A 20,385-nucleotide genomic window follows, 5' to 3' on the forward strand; every position below is an offset into this window, starting at 1 on the left:
TATAATGCCAGTAGCCTACTGGTTTCCGTTTATGTTTTTTGGCTGAATTGGGCAATTGATAACGCAAAGGAAAGATGATCCGTGGTGAGTGTCATGTCCATTAAGAATGAAATGTATACGGCAAAGATGACAAAAGAAAAGTAGGAACGTGATTTTTATTCCAATAAGAGTCGTGACCAAAATTAATAAGTTAGGCAAATCTGAATTACTAATAAAGATTAAACTTATAAAGATGACCAGCCCGCTTCTATTAATTTAATGTTTAATATGTGATAGCCAGTATGAGCATGAAAGTACTGGTAACGACCAAAACTTCGTTTCAATTTTGCTTCCGTGTAAACGGTTCATCAATTAGATTAATACTGTAAGGCTTCCTTCGGTACTAAAGTATTCCATCGTCTGTAGTACAGAATAAGCATCAGTTTGACCTAGATTTCATTGGATATTACTATAATATGCCAAATAACAATGAAAATAATAATTATGGTAGTCGGGAGAGCATGGCGGTATTCATAATTTATAATTAATATATTTCTATCATTACCTATAGTAATCATCCTATAATGTGTGCTAAAATAATTGTTTTCTGGTTTTACAAGTAATATTAAGTACTGTGTTTTAAATTAAGATCTTTTACTTTTTTTTTCAATTCGAAGAAAAAAGAAGGCGATGACGACCTTATAGACCTGGATGATTTATTACCCAAAATTGGAGAATTTGGAATTTACCAAAAATTACTTCTGTGGCTCGTGTGTTTACCAGCTTGCTTACCTTGTGGTTTCTGTGCCTTTAATCAACTTTTTATGACGGACGTCCCCGATCACTGGTGTAAAGTTCCGGAATTACAAAATTTCAATTTAACTCAAGAAGAACGCAAAATTATATCTATACCACGAAAGGTAAAGCATGTTTTATGTTACTTTTAAATATTTTTTAAAATTTGATTAATATAAATAACTTGAACTTATTATAAATGATTTAAACCGTAGATAAATAATTAGTCCTTAAATTATTTACAACATTTCGGCTTTAAAACTGACCTGTGAAAAGATCATTGCTTTCGAAATGTTATGTTTGTATTTCTATGAAAAGGGCAACTTACAACATCATTTCAGCCATTGAATATCCACTGCTGAACATAGACCTAAATGGGTCAAAATAAAGCAAATTCATCATTTATCTGACTTGAATGTTTACAGTAAGAGACAATTACGCGTAATATTTGTGTTTCGTAATGTTAAAATTTTTTCTTTTTTTTAAATTGTTACATTTATTGTTTCTTTTTGTTTTATACATACTAGTGATTTCCTACAATTCAGAATAATGAGGAGATTTTCTATGTAGTTAGAATGCATTCTTATCGAGTGGTCGGTCACCCTAAGAAAACAAATTGATTTAGACCTTATAAAATGCCGATAATATAACCGGATCATCTAGTATATTTATAATTTTCCAGGCTGATGACAATTCTACATTCGAGAAATGTACTCGTTACTCTGTAAATTGGACAGAAGTTTTGACTGCAGGTAAAGAAATAAGAGTTAACAGCAGTTGGCCATTAGAACCTTGTCGGGATGGCTATGTGTACGACAAATCCGAAGTCATATCCTCAATCGTAATCGACGTAAGTGAATGCATTTATTAATGATTTGTTTTTACCTGTCAGTCAATTATTGCATTTGTATAGAGGCGTTTAGCAGGTGGAAATGAGTTACCTCCCGAGTACGAATCTGTTCCTTATTTAAAGGCGAAGAAGGAGGAATGTAGTGTTAGAAGTAGTGGGATCGAAATAGTATATTTACATATGTACAGAAATTGTTTACTATTTCGACCCGAATGCAATAGTAACAACTACTATATAATTATAAACAGTGATATACTAATAGCATTAGAATTTTAATTCGAACACGCCATGAACATTCTAAAAACACAATGTAAAGTTTTTCGTTTTATATACTAATATTAAAAGTGATTTTATTACCTACTAATATTTCATTGTGTTTGCTACGCATGGTTCGAGGTGAATGTACTCTTTAAACTTGAAAGGGTTTCCAGTTTAAACATTTCAAATCACAGTGACTTTATCTACTGGGTTAATTCTATTCATTTGACTTTTCAAGTATTTCTTAAAGTCGAATTTTTCCTTATTATTATGGATAAAATTACTTTCTTTAGAAATAGTCTATAACCGGTAATCACACGTAGAACAAACAACTATATTTTCATTTTTACGAAACAAGAAGATTGTTTTCATTTTGCTGCTCATAATTAATATCTATATATTGAACGCTACTAATCCATTTTTACAGTTTGATTTAGTGTGTGATTTTGACGTTTACCCAACCCTGGGCCTGGTAGCTCTCAATGTTGGAGGTCCAATTGGCGTATATACTTTTGGAATTTTAAATGACCGTATTGGACGCAAGAAATCTTTTTTCACGTGTCTCACGACCCTTCTCATCGGTAGTTTAATGACTGCCTACGCCCACGAATATTGGTTTTGGGTGCTTGCGAGAACCATCGTCGGTCTAACTATACCAGCAGTTTATCAAATACCTTTTATAATCTGTACGTACATCAATATTATTCTAAATGTTATTTGAATTGTTTTAATGAAAAAGCTGAGCTTATATTTTTTGTTTTAGCTTTAGAACTTGCAGGGCCGAACTACAGATCTTTTGTAACAGTTATGACGTGTATATTTTATACTTTAGGATTAATATTATTATCAGGAGTTACATATATGTTACGCGATTGGAGATCGCTAGCGTTGGCTACGTCGGTACCATTCTTCTTTTACTATTTATATTGGTTTGTTTTACCGGAATCACCAAGATGGTTATTAATGCGTAAAAGGTTTGAAGAAGCTAATAAAATTCTAAAATCAATCGCGAGAATTAACGGTAAAGAGTTACCGTTGGAATACACCAATAAAATTCAAAGGCAGGTTTTAGAACAAGCCATGAATGGACAAAAAGAGGAACAAACTGCGAGTATGTTTGCTTTATGCCGAACACCAAACATGCGTCTTAAAACGTGTTTAATCACCTTAAATTGGTGCGCCTCTGAAATGGTATATGTTGGCTTGAGCTATTACGGACCCGCAATAGGAAGCAATCAATATATGAGTTTCTTTCTGTCATCGGCTGCGGAAATACCGAGTTACCTTGTGTGTTGGGTGCTTATGGACCGAGTTGGACGACGTTGGCCGTTATGCTTGTCAATGGTTATAAGCGGAATTTTTTGTATTGTAACAGTACTACTACCAAATGGTAAACACAACTAATGTAACTAAAATGTATATTTTTATAAATTTAGAAAACTTTTTTAAAGGTAGTCTATAAACAAAATCTTATCTGAACTATTAACGATTGTAAATCTATTTTTCAGATGCGGAAACGGAAACTCTTATCTTGTACTTGATATCTAAATGTTTTATTTCTGCATCATTTTTGATTATATATCCTTATGCCGGTGAGCTATACCCAACAGAATTACGAGGCGTTGGCATCGGCACGTCAGCTTACATTGGAGGATTGGGATTAATAATTATCCCTTTTGTTAATTATCTTGTAAGTAATCTTAACGACAACTTTTATTAGTATATGGGTTTTAAATTTAGCACTAAGAAGAAAAATAATTATGTGTATATATATAAACTCTAGAAAACGTTAAAACTATGTAGGTATGGATAGAAAACTAATTATATTTTTGCAATATAAAAAAATAAAATAATACTATTGCCAGCACTAGTGTCAGTTCTTGACAATTCTCCCGGACCCTGTACCAATATCAAACAGACATTTTTCTGCTATAATAGCCTCAAATACTACCACAATATATATAAATATAAAAAGCTACCATTTTTTGTCACTGTGAGAGCCTGGATAATTTAGACATTGGGAAAAATTACATAATGATAATGAAACTTGCGTCAGTGGACTTCTCAAAATACATCTCGCCTCTTACGGGCATTAAATAATTAGAATATGTAAGGATTCTCTTTCTGAAATAAAATTCTTGTACTCCCATATCGAAAATTTTAATTAAGATAAATCTTACAAGATTGAATATTGTTTTAACATTTCGACTACACGAATATAGCAAATAATGTGGGTGCAGTTAATATTGTAATGAGTTTTTCCGACAAAACCATAATGGCATTACCTGATAGTTTCAGTAAATTGTTAGGCTTTGGAGATTGTTACAATGAAATAATAAAAATTCTCAAATTAAATGTATGGCATGGTGAAAGCTGCATTTCGTCAGATTCATGACTTTTATGGTTCAAATAATTGTTCTAAATTCGGTACAAACATTTTACAATTCAAATTCTTCACACTTATATTTGTTATGTGTCTTTTATGAGAACATATTAACATAATAAAACAGTAGTGGATTGCTTGACGTGGACATCATTGATAGTTAATAAAAATGATATATAAATCCTATGTAAACGCCAAATATTCTCAAGGGTCGGTAAATCAAAACAACTTAAAGGTTAATTTATATGTTACAAAAAGAAAAGAAATTTAATTCGTCAATCCAAAGCAACATTATTCGTTATGAAATATTAAACATTATACAGATATAAAATTGTACACAAACAAACAATATGTGCCCAATTTAATATGGACATTTAATTGCATAAAATTTACTTTTACAGGGATCAAGTAACTTGGTACTACCTTTAGTTGTAATGGGAGCTGTATCAGTAGTGGGTGGATTAACTGCACTTCGTCTACCGGAAACACTACATTGTTCTTTACCACAAACAGCGGAAGAGGGAGAGGAATTCGGAAAAGACTGGACGTATACAGATTGTTTCAAATGTGGAGGACAAAGGTAATAATAATAATTTTCTAGCGATGTTTACTTCAATAGTTTCAATTCAGCCAAATGCATTTTAGTACTTACTAATGTCACATCTAGAAAATTAACTCTATTAATAAGTAATTATTCGAAAACTTACATTCATCATTACAGATAAAGAATGTTATTAGAAAGCTTATAAGTTATCTAATAGCATTCCTTATCTGTAATGATCAATGCGTGATCTTGTTTAATGTTAATATGTGAATATTAAATAAATTCTATATTTTTAATTTATTATATTAGTTGTTTATCTGAAAAATACTGATTTTATAGGAAATATATAGAGCTTAATGTACGTAAGATATAAATACACATTTATATTCACAGAGCTGTGGCAGAGACAGAGTCATATGAAAACTTGGACCAATTAGAACTGACGCAACCCCCACTAATGGAAGATGAACTTACAGAAATGCCTAATATTAGACGTAGTTCCATGCGTAAACTCGTACGACAAGCAAGTATAGTTGAAACACAGCGAGACTTGGATGGAAATATGAAAATGACTTATTGGTTTTAATTACTAATAAATTTTTGAGCTTGCCTATCAGTTATTATTAAAATAAAAAAGCTTAACCTAATATGTAAAGAAACTTGATGCGTATTGCATAACAAATTAGTTTACCTTGATAGAAGCATTTTAAAAAGTATTATTCGGCCTTTGAGGCTGTAGATGCCTTACTTGAACCTATATATTTATATATATAGATGTATATATGTTAATACCTACATATGTGCCAATAGTGTCACGACTAATAACACACGATAATGACGAACTTGGAAGAGGATAGAAGAATTCCTTTATTGTCAGATACCGAACATCGTTTAAAGCCTAAATTGCACAGTGTTGACAAAGTTCGCCCCAATAAACCACTTATGCGCCGCGGCACTGTGGGAACCCTTAATGGTACGAGTATTATACCAGCAGGGGCATATAAAGATTTTTTCACTTTGAGCTTGTGTATCCTGCTGTTTAAATGGCATTTGATTCCAAGGGTTGCAAGAGACACAAGGCGCTTAGCTTAAACCATGTGTTAAGGTATTTTATTATGGAGATCTTTTCTCTACTACTAAAAGCAAACGTAGGCTGCCACTTTGCAAAAATAATTACTGTTTGTTTCGCAGACAATAACCTACAGTTACGGCTTTGCAGCTGCCTGGACACGATAATGAGTGACAAGAAAAAAAGTTTAAAGTTACAATGTTAAAATCAGACAGTCGCGGTTTGTCAAACGGCTTAGGAGATGTCAATTTTTAGATACTTTATGACAGGCATTAATGTACAGACTCAGAGTTTTTATGGCTTTATTACTTTAATTGTCGTTTTGGTCCAATAACTTTACTAGCTATGACACTTAAAACTAGTAATATTTATGCACTCTAGTTTGACACCATATATCGTTACGTTTATATAAACATTGTAACTATATATGTAATTATGCCTTGAGAGTAATATAGAACGTAAACTGTACTTGTAATACAATTTATTTTGTAACAGTTTTTTTTACCTATTCTATTTGCTTGAAAATATTAAGATTTTTGTTATAAAGTTCTTACTTTTGTATTTTTTGTTCATTTATCTTCTCATTACATAATTTATATTGCACCCACAAGACTAGATCGGTATCACATTGTATGTTGAAAAAACTTGTTACCACTAATAAAAAAATCCATTAAAAACTGAAAAAAGTGCTCATATATGCTTAATTTTATTCTATTTAGACAATAATAATTACGTGATTAAAGTGCACTAATACCAACTATTTATAAATATTAAATGATTTTTAATTATATATAAATAATACAATGAACAATGATATGTCAACATTGGCAAAAGGCTTAGAGGTATGACCGATACTACCAGAGATCTAAAACTATGTAGGATGTCATCGCTGGCTTGGTCAGCTTTTGCTGTCAAGTTTTTTGTGTGAATAAACTTAGACGGTCGTTAACCTATTAACATTCTGTTAAGAAGTTTATTATAGCTGAAATCTTTACTTATCATGTGTTGTCTAAACAGAATTTATTTTCTTTGTTTACTTTTATTATGGACTACAGTTCTTGTGTTAGGACATTCACATTCACATTCCAGTGTAAATGAACCACCAGCTTATAAATATTCTGCAAGCGCAAATCAAAAACACAATTTACACGAGGATAAAGATTTTCAAAATGACTATGATTTATATATAAAAGCATTAAGTTCTACTGTTTTTATAAGTATAGTTCCATTTTTCATTCTGTTTTTCATTCCAATCGACGGAAGCGTTGAAAAGCAGCCACTTTTAAAGATATTGTTGTCGTTCGCATCTGGAGGACTTCTTGGTGATGCCTTTCTGCATTTGATACCACATGCCCTTTACTCTCAAGAAGATGGACATGGACACAGCCACAGCCATTCTCACAATGAAGATCATCATGAACCTCACAATATGACTGTAGGTCTTGGAGTTCTCGGTGGAATTATAACATTTCTTGTTGTTGAAAAGACAGTGCGTTTATTTAGTGGGAGTCATGGACATTCTCATAATACAGATAAAAGAAAAGATGGAGAAAAATCGAAAAAATCATCGAAAACTAAAAAGCAAGAAATCAAAATAGCTGGATATCTTAACCTTGCAGCTGATTTTACTCACAATTTTACAGATGGATTGGCAATTGGGGCTTCTTTCATAGCAGGCCAAAGTATAGGCTACATTACTACTGTCACCATATTGCTGCATGAAATTCCCCATGAGATAGGAGATTTTGCAATTCTTGTACAATCTGGTTGTTCTAGAAAAAAAGCTATGATGTTACAGCTATTAACAGCCTTTGGAGCAATCTCAGGCACAATTATTTCAATTTATCTTCAGGGCTCAAGTGATGGACTTGTGTCTTCGCTCATATTACCATTTACTGCTGGTGGATTTATTTATATTGCAACAGTTTCTGTTATCCCAGAATTATTGGAAGGCTCAAATCAGAAGTTTTCACAGTCAGTGAAAGAAATATTGGCCCTATTAGCAGGAGTGTACATGATGGTTCTAATAGCACAATATGAGTAGTTAGAGGATTTTAAATTAATATTGTAAATAACTCTGTTATGAAAAACAAATCATAATAAATTTATTAATGATTTTCTAGAAGCATCACATAATTTCTGATTAATATCGATTTGAAAAACATCAAATTACTTAAGAAATAAATATTTTAAAAAACCTTGTTTTCTTTTTACCTATATTTTAATATATGCGGTCTGTCTTGCATCATGCCTGGTTCCATTTTAGCAATATTTATCAATTGAAAATAAGGTCCATGCTCAAGGCATTGTTTCCCCACAAAACAAAAACTAAAAACCTTTAACTATCTAAATTACTGTCTCTTATATTAAAGTAATTGTAATACCTAATATATAGTTTTTATAGTTGAGAATCCATGTGAAACAGTTTTTTGTATACAGTTTTACAAATTATCATTGGAAAAAATTGCTTGCTTTTGACTTTACTACATAAATCCGTTATTTTTCTTATCAATGTTCATACAATTGTTATTAACATAAATTATTTTAATGTTATAAAATATTATTTATTGCATTCACTTAAGATTTAGATATGAAGAGACACAAGAACCTATTGATCTAGCTCAAAGAATTGCTTGTCTGAAGTGGCAGTTAGGAAAGCACATTACTCATGCAGCAGGTGGCTGTTAAGGCCAAAAGGTTTTCAAGTGGTGATCACGAGCCTGTAAACACAGCATGGTAGGCTCTTTCCTAGGTGTACTGAAGTCATAATTAACGCTGGATGTGGTTAACAAGGTCCAGTGACCATTGCAATCTTTGGGGGGAAGCCTACACCATGCAGTGTGCATCTATTGGCTGAAAAGAAGTATCATCGCTTGATGGATATTTCACTCACCATAGTTCATGCTTTTTGTGTTCATAAAATTAGATTTTATAGCAGTGAAATGAGAGCATTTTAAGTTATTTGAAAACAGAATATTAGAACTTTTCAAATTATATCAATATTATCCAAAATACATTTTAATATGCAACAGAAAAATAATGAAAAGCTACACCAAGAAACATCTATACATACTATGTCACAAGAAAATGGGTATCATCTTCCAAAGTAAAAGTACTAAATTTTTAGTATAGCAATAAGAACATCCCCAGGTATTTTGTGCTTTTATTAAAAAATTTGTGATGATTTATTTATACTTAATAGTTCATTTGTTAGCAACTATTAAGTCAATATTATAAGTATTTATAATAAATTGTTAGGATAAAAGAATAAAAAAAAATTCAAAATGCTGATTTTTATTGTTTACTTCTTTTTAGATACACCAACAGTTCGTCCTCTTCTGCCAGTAGTTTTGGTGTGTTGACCACGTACACGAAGACCCCAATAATGACGCATGCCTCTATGGGCGCGAATTTTCTTTAGTCTTTCCAGATCTTCACGGAGCTTGGAGTCCAAATTCGAAGATGTCAATTGACTGTATTTACCATCAACAATGTCCTTTTGTCTATTCAAGAACCAGTCTGGAATCTTGTACTGTCTAGGATTTGACATAATAGTAATAATTTTTTCAACCTGAAATGTAAGTTACCTTATAACATACAATTGTTACTGTCCAGTAACAATGTTATGTATAAAAACAATTAACATTACATGAACATTAGCGTACACGAATGTACATACAAATATATCAAATTATTATAAATTTCAAGAACTTTTCTTAAAATAATTTAGTAACAAAACTGTAAATACCTCCTCTTCTGTGCATTCACCCGCACGTTTATCCAAATCAATATCAGCTTTCTTCAGAACGATGTTAGAGTATCTACGTCCAACTCCTTTGATCGCGGTCATGGCAAACATAACCTTACGCTTGCCATCAATATTCGTATTCATAATACGAAGAATATGTTGAAACTTGTCCGGTATCACGAGCGACTAAAACAAAAATTTGACGTTTTCATCAAAAATATTTTTAACACCGTAATCTTAATAAACCGTTACATGTTTAGTTAAATTAATTAACGCTTATTGTTTAACGATTACATATTATAACAAAGATTTATTACCATTGCGACCAATTCTGTACGCCTAACGTCTCAAAAAGACAGTGGTCAACATTAAAAGAAACTACAATTGTCAAAACGCCAAACAGATTAAAAATCATAGATTAAATCCGTTTATTAAAAAAATAACTTTATTATTCCAGTATAATAAAATTAAAATTGTTGTTATATTTATTTATATTTTGTTATTAAAGCTGTCAATAAACATATCGTTTTTTTTTTAATATAACCCTTACTAATCTTATTTTTACACTATCTCCCTATTTTGGTCTATTAAACTTCGAAAAAGCAATAGTCTGACAGTAATGCAAATAAAGTAACAAAATAACATTTTGTAAATTATCAATAAAACAGTTTAATTAAATAATATTTACAATTTTTGATCTGAATAAAAATTTGAAATAAATTTAATAATTATAAGTTTAATTTAATTTAAAAATTAATTGGGTGTTAATGAACCTCATTGAAATTTTTGTAAAAAAGGTTTTTAGGTTCATGGATAAAGTTATTGAATAATGACTAATAAGATCTGACTACATAGTCCTAATCTGAATTGTAGAATGGTGAATTTGTGTCTATGGTTTACATTTTGTGAGTGTTCCCGTGGTGTGCCGGTTACCACTTTCTTCTGTTACACGAATTCAATCTGCTGTAAGTTAGGAAAAGAAATAAGCACCGACCATGCTCGCGGAAACGACGATATCTCTTATACAAATATTAGAAAAGACTATATCACCCGGTAAGTTGAAACATATTTCCTTTCTATGGCATGGCGTTTCTTCTTTATTGTCAACTGATTTATTGTACGTTGTACGTTGCATGTAACCGCTTAATATTCTCTAATGCTATGACTGCGAGTACTATCCATCGCAATATACTTTATTGCAACGTACTTCACGTTATTTTTGTACAAATTTTAAATAATTACGATTTTTAGTTTGACATTCATATTTGACAATCTTGTAAGGAAGTTTCTAGCTTGTATTAGTTTATGTGCGAAAATTACTTTCTGGATTTGAATTTGTTTATAACAGTTTATAACTGAACCTATTGCATCATCGAATATTAAGTATTAATTTGGTCATACCTTTACTCTAAGATATTTTTTGGATAATATATACGGAATTTAAAAAAAAAATCTCTTTTAACATTCAACATTTAAATTGTAGATCGAAATGAATTGGAAGCAGCAGAGAAATACCTCGACCATGCTGCCGGCACTAACTTTACCACCTTCATTAAGATGTTGTCAGATGTGCTGGTACAGGGAGGTAACAGTCAGGTGGCGCGAATGGCAGCGGGACTGCAATTAAAAAACCACCTCACCTCTAAAGATCCTATTTTAAAGCAACAATACCAACAGAGATGGCTTTCACTTCCTGAAGATATAAGACTGTATATTAAGAAAAATGTAAAGAGCATTTTCTTCTTTAATAGCTTTCATGAGTATAGTATTTGATAAACAACTTACAAGCATGCAATTTATATTACAGATTTTAGCAGCCATTGGCACAGAAAATAGCAGGCCTAGTTCTGCAGCCCAGTGTATTGCATATGTTGCAGTGGCAGAGCTTCCAGTTGGTCAATGGAATGACCTCATACCTATATTAGTAGACAATGTTCTTAATGCTCAATCCACAGAATTAAAGAAAGAAGCGACATTAGAAGCTATTGGTAAGTATTATTTTACATAAATGTTGGAAGTACTTCCAGACTAAGACTGGACTTTAAAGAAAGTTTATTTACAAATTAAACTGCAACTGTTGGTAAATATCTAACAATGTACCTTTACCAGGATATATCTGCCAAGAATTTGATGCTGAAGTGTTAACTGAACAATGTAATTCAATATTAACTGCTATTATTCATGGTTTGCGATCTAATGAACCTAGTAATCATGTGCGATTGGCAGCAACACAAGCTTTATTAAATTCATTGGAATTCACTAAAGCTAATTTTGAAAAAGAAAATGAGAGAAACTTTATAATGGAGGTAGTCTGTGAAGCTACACAATCTAGTGACATGCGAATTAGTGTTGCTGCTTTACAATGTTTGGTGAGTATTCATAATTCATTTATTATGCATAGTATTGTGTTGTTTGTACTGTTACCCATCTCAATATATAATATGCCAAAATAAATATTGAAATGCTTAAAATACTAAACATGGAATTAAACTGTTTACTATATACAAAAATGGATGATTGGTCACTCATGTAAAAGCTTTAAACAGGTAGATATATTTTTAAATTTGCTGTTAATAAATGTATGGTATACACTATCTGAAAATCAATAGTTTGCAAAATAATAAACTGTGTAATAATAATGCAGTAAGAAAAAACATTTTCGAATTTAGGATAACTATAAATTTAAATATATTATTATTTACTATCTGTCCATGCAGACTTTGTACTGGCCCAAGTCATTGACCTGTTGTATTTAAAAAAATCAATGTAACTTATTTCAGGTTGATCATTTACTGATACCAGGCAATTAGAAAGAGATATAAAAACTAAAGCTGTTTGCTGACAGAATAAATATACATTCACTCGTTTAAAGATTTTACATTTATAACCATTCATCTAATATATGTTATTTTTTGTTCACCATCTGTTTCCATTGAGGTAAAATAAAGAGAGAAACATAAAATTTGTTGAATGTGATCTGGCCAAATTTTATACTGTATGGGCGATAGTCTGAAAAAAAGCTTTATTTAATGAATGCTCCATTGCAAGTGAAATTTTGTTAAATCCATTCTTAGCTGATTTCTACTCAGTAAAAAAAATAAGGTATAATTTTCTTAGCAACTGTCAATTCTCTAAACTTTATGGCTCTGGAGATATTGTGATGGATCAGTACATAACTCATACATATCCGTATACTGGATAATGCATAATGTTGAATGATTTGAATTTTATGTTACCCAGGTAAAAATTCTTTCACTTTATTATCAATACATGGAACCATACATGGGTCAAGCTCTATTCCCCATTACCTTAGAAGCTATGAAATCAGAAATAGATGAGGTATCACTGCAAGGAATTGAATTTTGGTCCAATGTTAGCGATGAAGAAATAGATCTTGCTATTGAAGAAGCTGAGGCAGCAGAAGCAGGTAAGCATCTGAGTTGACAATAAGTAAAAAATGCTGGAACTTATTAATAATTTGCTAGTGACTATTTTATTCTATGTCTAGCAGCAAACGGAATGGGATTAAAACTAATACGTTATTGACCATATAAATTCAAAATTAAACTTTTAAATTCTCTACGTACTGATTGTTATTATACACAAATGTTTATTTTGAATTGTATACAGTTTGACTGCCATAACATTTTTTTAAAGATTAAGTGTTAGATAAAAAGAACTTTCAACTTTTTCATGTTATCTCTCCAATCATCAGAAGGATGATATATGAAGAGCGCACAAGTTGTTAAATGAGTGCCAATTATTTCTCTTATTGTTACCAAAAAGGCTGATATGAAATAACAAACAACATCAGTATATATTACTGACAAAAAGAAATAAATATGGAAAATATAATTATGATAAAAATAAATAATAAGTTCATTAAAAAATCTTGTAATACTACTATTACAAGGATTTTGTTTTATTAAACTTTGTGCAATAGAATTTTTCAATAAAATGTTTTATCTTTTGAAGAAAATATTACCTTATGTAAAACTATACTTTTTATGTTTGCAACTTTTTATGTTTTTATATGTGTAGTGCATTATTAGATAATTTTTTTATTATTGTTTTGTTTTGTGTTTTCTCTCTGTGTCTTTGCATAGTGCGGACACTTGCACTTTCTGTTATTGTGATTATTCTTAATTATCTTACAACTAATTCTTAATTGACCTGTGTGCTGCCATGTTCTTCCAATTTCTATTCAATCTACAAGTTCACTTATCTCACGAAAATTATGACTGTCGGAAAACCCGGCAATGAAAGAACTTTTCTATTGAGAAGATAATGACCAATATATATATATATATATATATATATATATATATATATATATACATACATACATACATACATACATACATACATAAATGAAACATGTACTACTTTCACTAGCTTACTTGAGTGTAGTTGAAAGGGCGGTACCGTAACTGTCAACTGAATAAAGTAAAAATAGTTACTCAATATGAATAAAACTTGATAAAATATTACGTAAAAATGTTTGATTATTACTTTATAATAGCATCTATTCGAATTATAGTATTAAAGAAAGCCATATTAAAAATCATTACACGGCTAAATATCAGTAAATATTATTGAATTCCACTTGTGTCTCAAAAACAAGTTTCTGGTTCACCGATGAGTATTTAAAATAGGTTAAATCTTTATACCCAGATTTAATTTGACAGGAGTCTATCTTTTTCAAATTAGCTGATAGATGTTGTTGTTGTACACTCTACTAATAACATAAATTTAATATTCAAATTATTGTGTTTCTGTGCTTACATTCACATATTCATTTTAGGACGCCCACCTGTTAGAACTTCAAGATATTATGCCAGAGGTGCATTACAATATTTAGCACCTATTCTTATGCAGAAGTTAACCAAACAAGATGACTCGGATGATGAATTAGATTGGAATCCATCAAAAGCAGCTTCAGTTTGCTTGATGCTACTTTCTAATTGCTGTGAAGATGATATTGTACCACATGTGTTGCCATTTATTAACTCAAATATTAAGAGTGAAAATTGGCGGTACAGAGATGCTGCTCTAATGGCATTTGGCTCTATATTGGGAGGTCTAGAAGCAAATACTCTTAAACCTTTAGTTGAAAAAGCAATGCCAACTCTTATCCAGGCAATGTATGATTCAAGTGTCGCTGTGCGAGACACAGCTGCATGGACCTTTGGAAGGATTTGTGAAATTGTTCCTGAAGCTGCTATTAATGATACTTACCTTAAACCACTTTTAGAAAGTCTTGTTAATGGCTTGAAAGCTGAACCTCGTGTTGCTGCAAATGTTTGCTGGGCTTTTACAGGCTTAGCAGAAGCTGCTTATGAGGCAGCACAAACTGGAGATTCTAATCAACCACAGACTTACTGCATGTCCAATTTCTTCGATTTTATTATACAGCGCCTTTTAGAAACAACAGACCGTCAAGATGCTGCTCAACACAATTTAAGGTCTGCTGCCTATGAAGCTTTAATGGAGATGGTTAAAAATTCACCTACTGACTGTTACGTAACTGTTCAAAAGACAACAATGGTAATCTTAGAGAGACTACAGCAAGTTCTACAAATGGAAAATCACATATCTAGTCAAGCAGACCGCTCTCAATTCAATGACCTCCAAAGTCTTCTGTGTGCCACTTTGCAATCGGTGCTTCGTAAGGTAACGCCAGAAGACGCTCCTCAGATATCAGACGCTATAATGACAGCTCTCTTGACGATGTTCGCTGGAAATGCCGGCAAAGCTGGCGGCGTGCAAGAAGATGCCTTAATGGCGGTATCAACTTTAGTTGAAGTCTTAGGTGAGGGCTTCTTAAAGTACATGCCTGCCTTTAAACAGTACTTATGTGTTGGATTAAAGAATCATCAAGAATATCAAGTGTGTATAGCAGCTGTTGGTCTTACTGGTGATATTTGCCGCGCTTTGAAGAGCAAGGTGAGGTTTTAAAAATAAAAGTTTAAAAAATATGCTGTTGTATATTTTTTATTTACACTATGAAGTTAATCAATAAATTTTCTTGCAAATCTTTGCAGGTGCTACCTTACTGCGATGATATTATTTATCTCTTAATGGAGAATCTTGGTGATCCATCAATTCATCGCTCTGTAAAACCACAAATTTTGTCAGTTTTTGGAGATATTGCTTTAAGCATTGGTCCTGATTTTGTGAAATATTTTGATGTCGTCATGCAAATGTTGTTGCAGGTATTTAGATTATGTTTGAATAAAAGATTGTTAATGTTACCGTGAGTCAAGTTTTTTAAATGTTACCCTAATGAGTTTTATTATTTGCAGGCTAGCAATGCAACAGTAGATCGTAATGATTATGATATGGTTGAATATTTATGTGAACTTCGCGAGAGTGTGCTAGAAGCATATACAGGAATCATTCAAGGCTTGAAAGGATCAACAGGCGAGGTAAATTGTTTCACATAATTCTCTATTTTATTTTTTAATTAAATGAGAGTAGTAGTTAAATGCCTGCACATGGAATGTTTTCTTGGAATGCTTTTTTACGATTGTGTAATAGTGTTCTTCTGTTCAATGTAGAAACATACAAAAAAACTTACTTAAACAAATATTATCTTGTAGCATTTATCTAGTACAAATAAAATTTCATTACTACCTAAATTGGACTCTTTGCTTCATCACTATTTTTTAGCATAATGTAACCTTTTACTTTCAGGTACGATCTGATGTTACTTTAGTGGAACCACATGTACCTGCCATTGTAAACTTTATGAGGCTGGTGGCATTGGAGCCCGAGAGAACAGATGGTCACATGTCAGTTATTGCTGGTCTGACTGGAGATTTGTGCACGGTGTTTGGACAGAGGGTATTACCGCTTCTAGAGACTCCGCCACTACTTGAATTACTCCAAACTGCTCGGCGTTCGCGTACGTCACGGACAAAGACTCTGGCTAACTGGGCCTTAAAAGAGATTCGCAAGCTCAAACAACAAACATCTCTTACCAGCTGGTAAATAACACTTTCTTTTTATTTACAACTAATTATTGGTTGTAATAATAAATGTATCATATGGCTGACATAGTGAAACAAAATTTAGATGGATTTGATTGAAAATTGGATTTGCATTCAATCTCAAATTTTGTTAACATTTTGGGCTCTAAACGGAGGTGATGGTTTCTGGTGAAGTCAATTTTTTTAAGGCACACACAGTAAACTATTACTGTAAGAATTTTACATAGAATTAAATCATTATAATCTTATTAACAAGTTTTAATATTGTTTATGAAGTCGAAAAAAGTGACAGAAAAATGTGCAGGTAGAAAGTTTCAAATCTAATTAGTATTACAATATAACGTAAAGTGGGATTTCCGTATTGGAATTACCGGAAAATTTTATGACTAATGGTGCTTGACAGGCTATACAAGGTAGGCAAATTATTACTGAGTAACAAGCGCAATTATTTTACAAAAAAGTTACTGCATATTGAACAAAAATATTGACAGATGTATATATGCTTCATTAATATATGCTGATGACTTGGAGTAAACCCATATATATGTGCAATCATGTTTTGAGTGGGAATTTTTTTCTTATGATATGAAAAGCTCTAAAATAAATTTTTTCTTACATCTTTACTTAACAATGTGACTTTAAAACTCAAATATCCACATCTTTCTGCATTTTCTTCAAATTTTTCAGTTATTGTCTGAAATTGATTTTATCATTCTTTTTTTTTTTCAGATTTGAAATGCCAAGAAATGTTAGTAATGTAATGAAGTTTCAGTCAACTTACTGCTGGTAAACTTAATTAAGAGGCCATATATGTCATTACTTGTAGTCGTTTGGTGCATTTAGTTCCAGGTCACGGATTATTGTTTGATTTTTTATATTATTTTCAAGTCTTTAGTATTTAGATTTTTCTATTCTTATATTAAATAAATTCAAAAATGCTCTGATGGTAATGTTACACTTGATCAATCGGATTTGGGTGATTATTATTGATAAAATTGATTATGTTTCTTCAGATTAGAGCTACATGGAAGTGTTCGACTTTGGGCAGTGCACCATACGAAACATATACGAAATTTTTTACATGCCTCACCATTATCTTTCCATAATATTCATTGTAAAACTTAAAGCATTTTTTCCTATTTGGTATTGTAGATACAGACAGTGGCTGTGGTATCTTTACTTATGTGACATGAAAGTGAATTTACGAAAGTGTGCTAGTATGAAAGTTGAAGAATGTTATTATAAGGCATGCACATATGCAAGGGATTGTGAGTTTTATAAAATGTTATTCTGTTTTGTCAGGTTTCTGAAAGGAAGGATGAATGTAGGGAATGAATGAATGAGAGATGTGTGAATGAACATCACAGATATTTTGTAAATTTAGAAATGTGTCAATCTTATTGATGGGTTGGTATAAAATAAGGTTCCGTCAACTTTATTCGAGCGTGATGGAAGGACGCCATATTGGTGATGATCACTTTAACCATCATGGGTTTTATTTATTTCAAGTCACGAAATATGACATACAAATTGTTAATTATTTATGATGGTTTTTAGATTATATTTGTTTTCTAAATCAAGTAATGTTTGTATAACAAACTAATACACTTTCTTTATAAATAACTTGCTGTGATGGTTAAAGAGTAACTGGCCTTCTTATCAAAAGTTCGTATAATTTGTACATATGTAATTAAAAACCCTTTACTTTACCATATTAATCTATTATGGCATTTTATTGTGAACCATGGAGTTTTACTATTTAAATAGTTATTCCGTCAACAAAAAGCGAGAAGTTAAAACTATAAACAAAACCAACTTGAATCTCAATTGTGTTTGGTCTTTTACACCAATTTTGTACACTGTATTTATTTCTGTTATATTGACAAAAATTCTGGCAGAGAGCATAATGTTCATCCGTCAAATCGTAATTTCAATAACTTCCCGCCAACCAAAATTAAAAGAGTGCCTTTATACATAAATTAAGAATTTTTTTTATCTGTTGTGCGACATGCATGACCGGTTCAGTATTTCCGAATTATAATTTTCGCTCCAAAGGTAGTCTATTGCGTCCGAATTAATGGAGCATTCATTGTATTAAGCCACCTGGGACACAATTAACCTTATTTTTAATTTGAGTCTGCTAGTCTGTGAGCATCACTGATAGGGATGATGTTTGCGAGAATTATGCAAGATTATTTATGAGAAGTGTGTTGTTACTTACTGAGCGGGTTTTTTGACAACAATTTGTTTGAATGTTTTATAGAGTCGCAGTTCTCAATATCGTTACGTACTTATATCAAGGATGATAGGAGAATATGTGTGAGGACTGGTGCCATGCTGTGAAAGGTTCTGATGTAGAATCATAGGCATTGAGTCGATGAATACCACCCACTTTTCCTGCGCAAAAACTATTATTTGAAATCATTTTGTTACGCTATTTGTTTCCATTTGTTATGCCTACAATTACTATTCTGTAAACTGTTCTACAGTAATAAAACAATTTCAAAGTTTAATTTTTTTTTACTCAAGTCCTGTAGACCTATCGTTCATTAAAATACTATCCATACTGACGAAAAAATTAATATCTCTTTTTAAGCTTTTATACACATAATAGACTAAACATTTTACTTGGCTTAAAAGCAGCGATCGTTCACTTGCACTTTACACAGACTAAAACTATTTTTTTTTGTGTTTAACACATTGTTTTTTTACTTTTACACCATTTAATAAAATTCTGAATCTACTACTACAGATAAATTACGTTGCATTTTGAAAACGTCTTGATAAAATAATAACACTATGTAGTTTTATTAATTTTTGATATTCATTAACTTTTCTAAACCGGAGAATGAGGGTAGGTGTTGGAGCAGTAGATAAACGGATTAGTCAAATTATCGGTGTCGTACCGCTCGCGGATTGGTTAATGCAAATCTTACGTACCGATCGCGGGATCCTAAATTAAATACGTCAAAATAAATGACAATGTTAGTCTACCGTCCACACTAGTAGCTCATACGACTTTATTTTTAAATAATGTTATGTTAAACTCAAGAAGACAACACATAGTCCCGAACATTTGAAATAAATCGTTTTATTTCTTATAGAAGACAACGCGAAGTCCCTAAAAACTAAGGTAAAACCGCCAGTAGATGGCCACTTAACGCAGTTCCTTTCCATGTGTAGGCACCCCAAGGTTAAATATAATTCTATGTACTGAACGAAAACATGTAATAGTTTGAACTTCACTTTATTAGGAACTCATGAAACAATACTTGAAGTAAGCTAGAGAAATTTAGCATATTTTTTTAAGAAAAAAGTTAGTAGAGGGCCACTTGAAACCACAAAAAATTCAATAGATAGTCACTTCCTAGTTAGTAGTTGTCCACCCCCTTTATCTTTGTTTATTAACACATTTCCCATGTCGAACCACTTAATAGGTATGAAAAAAAAGAATGAAAAGTTCATTTCTTGTATAAGAAGGATGGAAATAATAAATTTTTCGCAATTTTTAGTCACAGTTATAGTCAAGCATTTCCAGCACATTGTACAGGTCTCTCGTTTTACTGGCTTTCTTCGGCTCTTCAATGCTTGTAATTACAGCGTCCCATTCGTATTAGAGCACGTCTGGCCGACGAGGTCATCCCCTTAACTTTCCGCTTGGAGCCATGACAGAAATTTTAGCTTAAGATGGGAGTACCTCCAAAACAACCCCCGGATAAAATTTACCATCATACCAACTTTTTTGGGAGGAATCCTGTTATTTTCAC

At 31.7% G+C, this 20,385-nt stretch overlaps 4 protein-coding genes across 5 annotated transcripts; 3 read left to right on the plus strand and 1 right to left on the minus strand.

Annotated features, from left to right (window-relative positions):
- Positions 1 to 455: 455 nt before the first annotated feature.
- Positions 456 to 5,395, plus strand: CarT (Carcinine transporter). The gene is made up of 8 exons (XM_068765368.1): positions 456 to 506; positions 657 to 899; positions 1,457 to 1,624; positions 2,310 to 2,568; positions 2,646 to 3,272; positions 3,391 to 3,572; positions 4,667 to 4,845; positions 5,203 to 5,395. The coding sequence occupies exons 1-8, from the start codon at positions 456 to 458 to the stop codon at positions 5,393 to 5,395; spliced, it is 1,902 nt and encodes a 633-aa protein (XP_068621469.1).
- Positions 5,396 to 6,763: 1,368 nt separating this feature from the next.
- Catsup (Catecholamines up) lies at positions 6,764 to 8,042 on the plus strand. The gene has a single exon (XM_068765285.1). It carries the CDS (start codon positions 6,879 to 6,881, stop codon positions 7,920 to 7,922), a length of 1,044 nt encoding a protein of 347 aa, XP_068621386.1. The 5' UTR covers positions 6,764 to 6,878; the 3' UTR covers positions 7,923 to 8,042.
- Positions 8,043 to 9,156: 1,114 nt separating this feature from the next.
- Positions 9,157 to 10,021, minus strand: RpS18 (ribosomal protein S18). The gene is made up of 3 exons (XM_068764802.1): positions 9,944 to 10,021; positions 9,627 to 9,812; positions 9,157 to 9,449 (listed from the first exon to the last, which is right to left on the minus strand). Exons 1-3 carry the CDS (start codon positions 9,944 to 9,946, stop codon positions 9,180 to 9,182), a joined length of 459 nt encoding a protein of 152 aa, XP_068620903.1. The 5' UTR covers positions 9,947 to 10,021; the 3' UTR covers positions 9,157 to 9,179.
- Positions 10,022 to 10,529: 508 nt separating this feature from the next.
- Positions 10,530 to 19,131, plus strand: Fs(2)Ket (Importin subunit beta Fs(2)Ket). Of its 2 annotated transcripts, XM_068764967.1 has the most exons (10): positions 10,530 to 10,679; positions 11,110 to 11,351; positions 11,434 to 11,614; positions 11,736 to 11,995; positions 12,867 to 13,053; positions 14,431 to 15,572; positions 15,671 to 15,841; positions 15,932 to 16,054; positions 16,323 to 16,615; positions 17,348 to 19,131. In XM_068764967.1, coding segments are annotated over exons 1-10 (2,658 nt in total). In that variant the 5' UTR covers positions 10,530 to 10,621; the 3' UTR covers positions 17,349 to 19,131. The 2 variants fall into 2 exon arrangements, with proteins under 2 accessions (XP_068621068.1, XP_068621067.1); XM_068764966.1 differs by lacking the exon at positions 17,348 to 19,131 and having other exon boundaries at positions 16,323 to 16,619.
- The last annotated feature ends 1,254 nt before the right edge of the window (positions 19,132 to 20,385 follow it).

The sequence above is a fragment of the Battus philenor genome, unplaced genomic scaffold (genome assembly GCF_028537555.1).
Source record: "Battus philenor isolate CCGP_79_NKW_IND1 unplaced genomic scaffold, ilBatPhil1.0.hap1 SCAF_2, whole genome shotgun sequence".
In the NCBI taxonomy this organism is placed as follows: Eukaryota; Metazoa; Arthropoda; class Insecta; order Lepidoptera; family Papilionidae; genus Battus; species Battus philenor.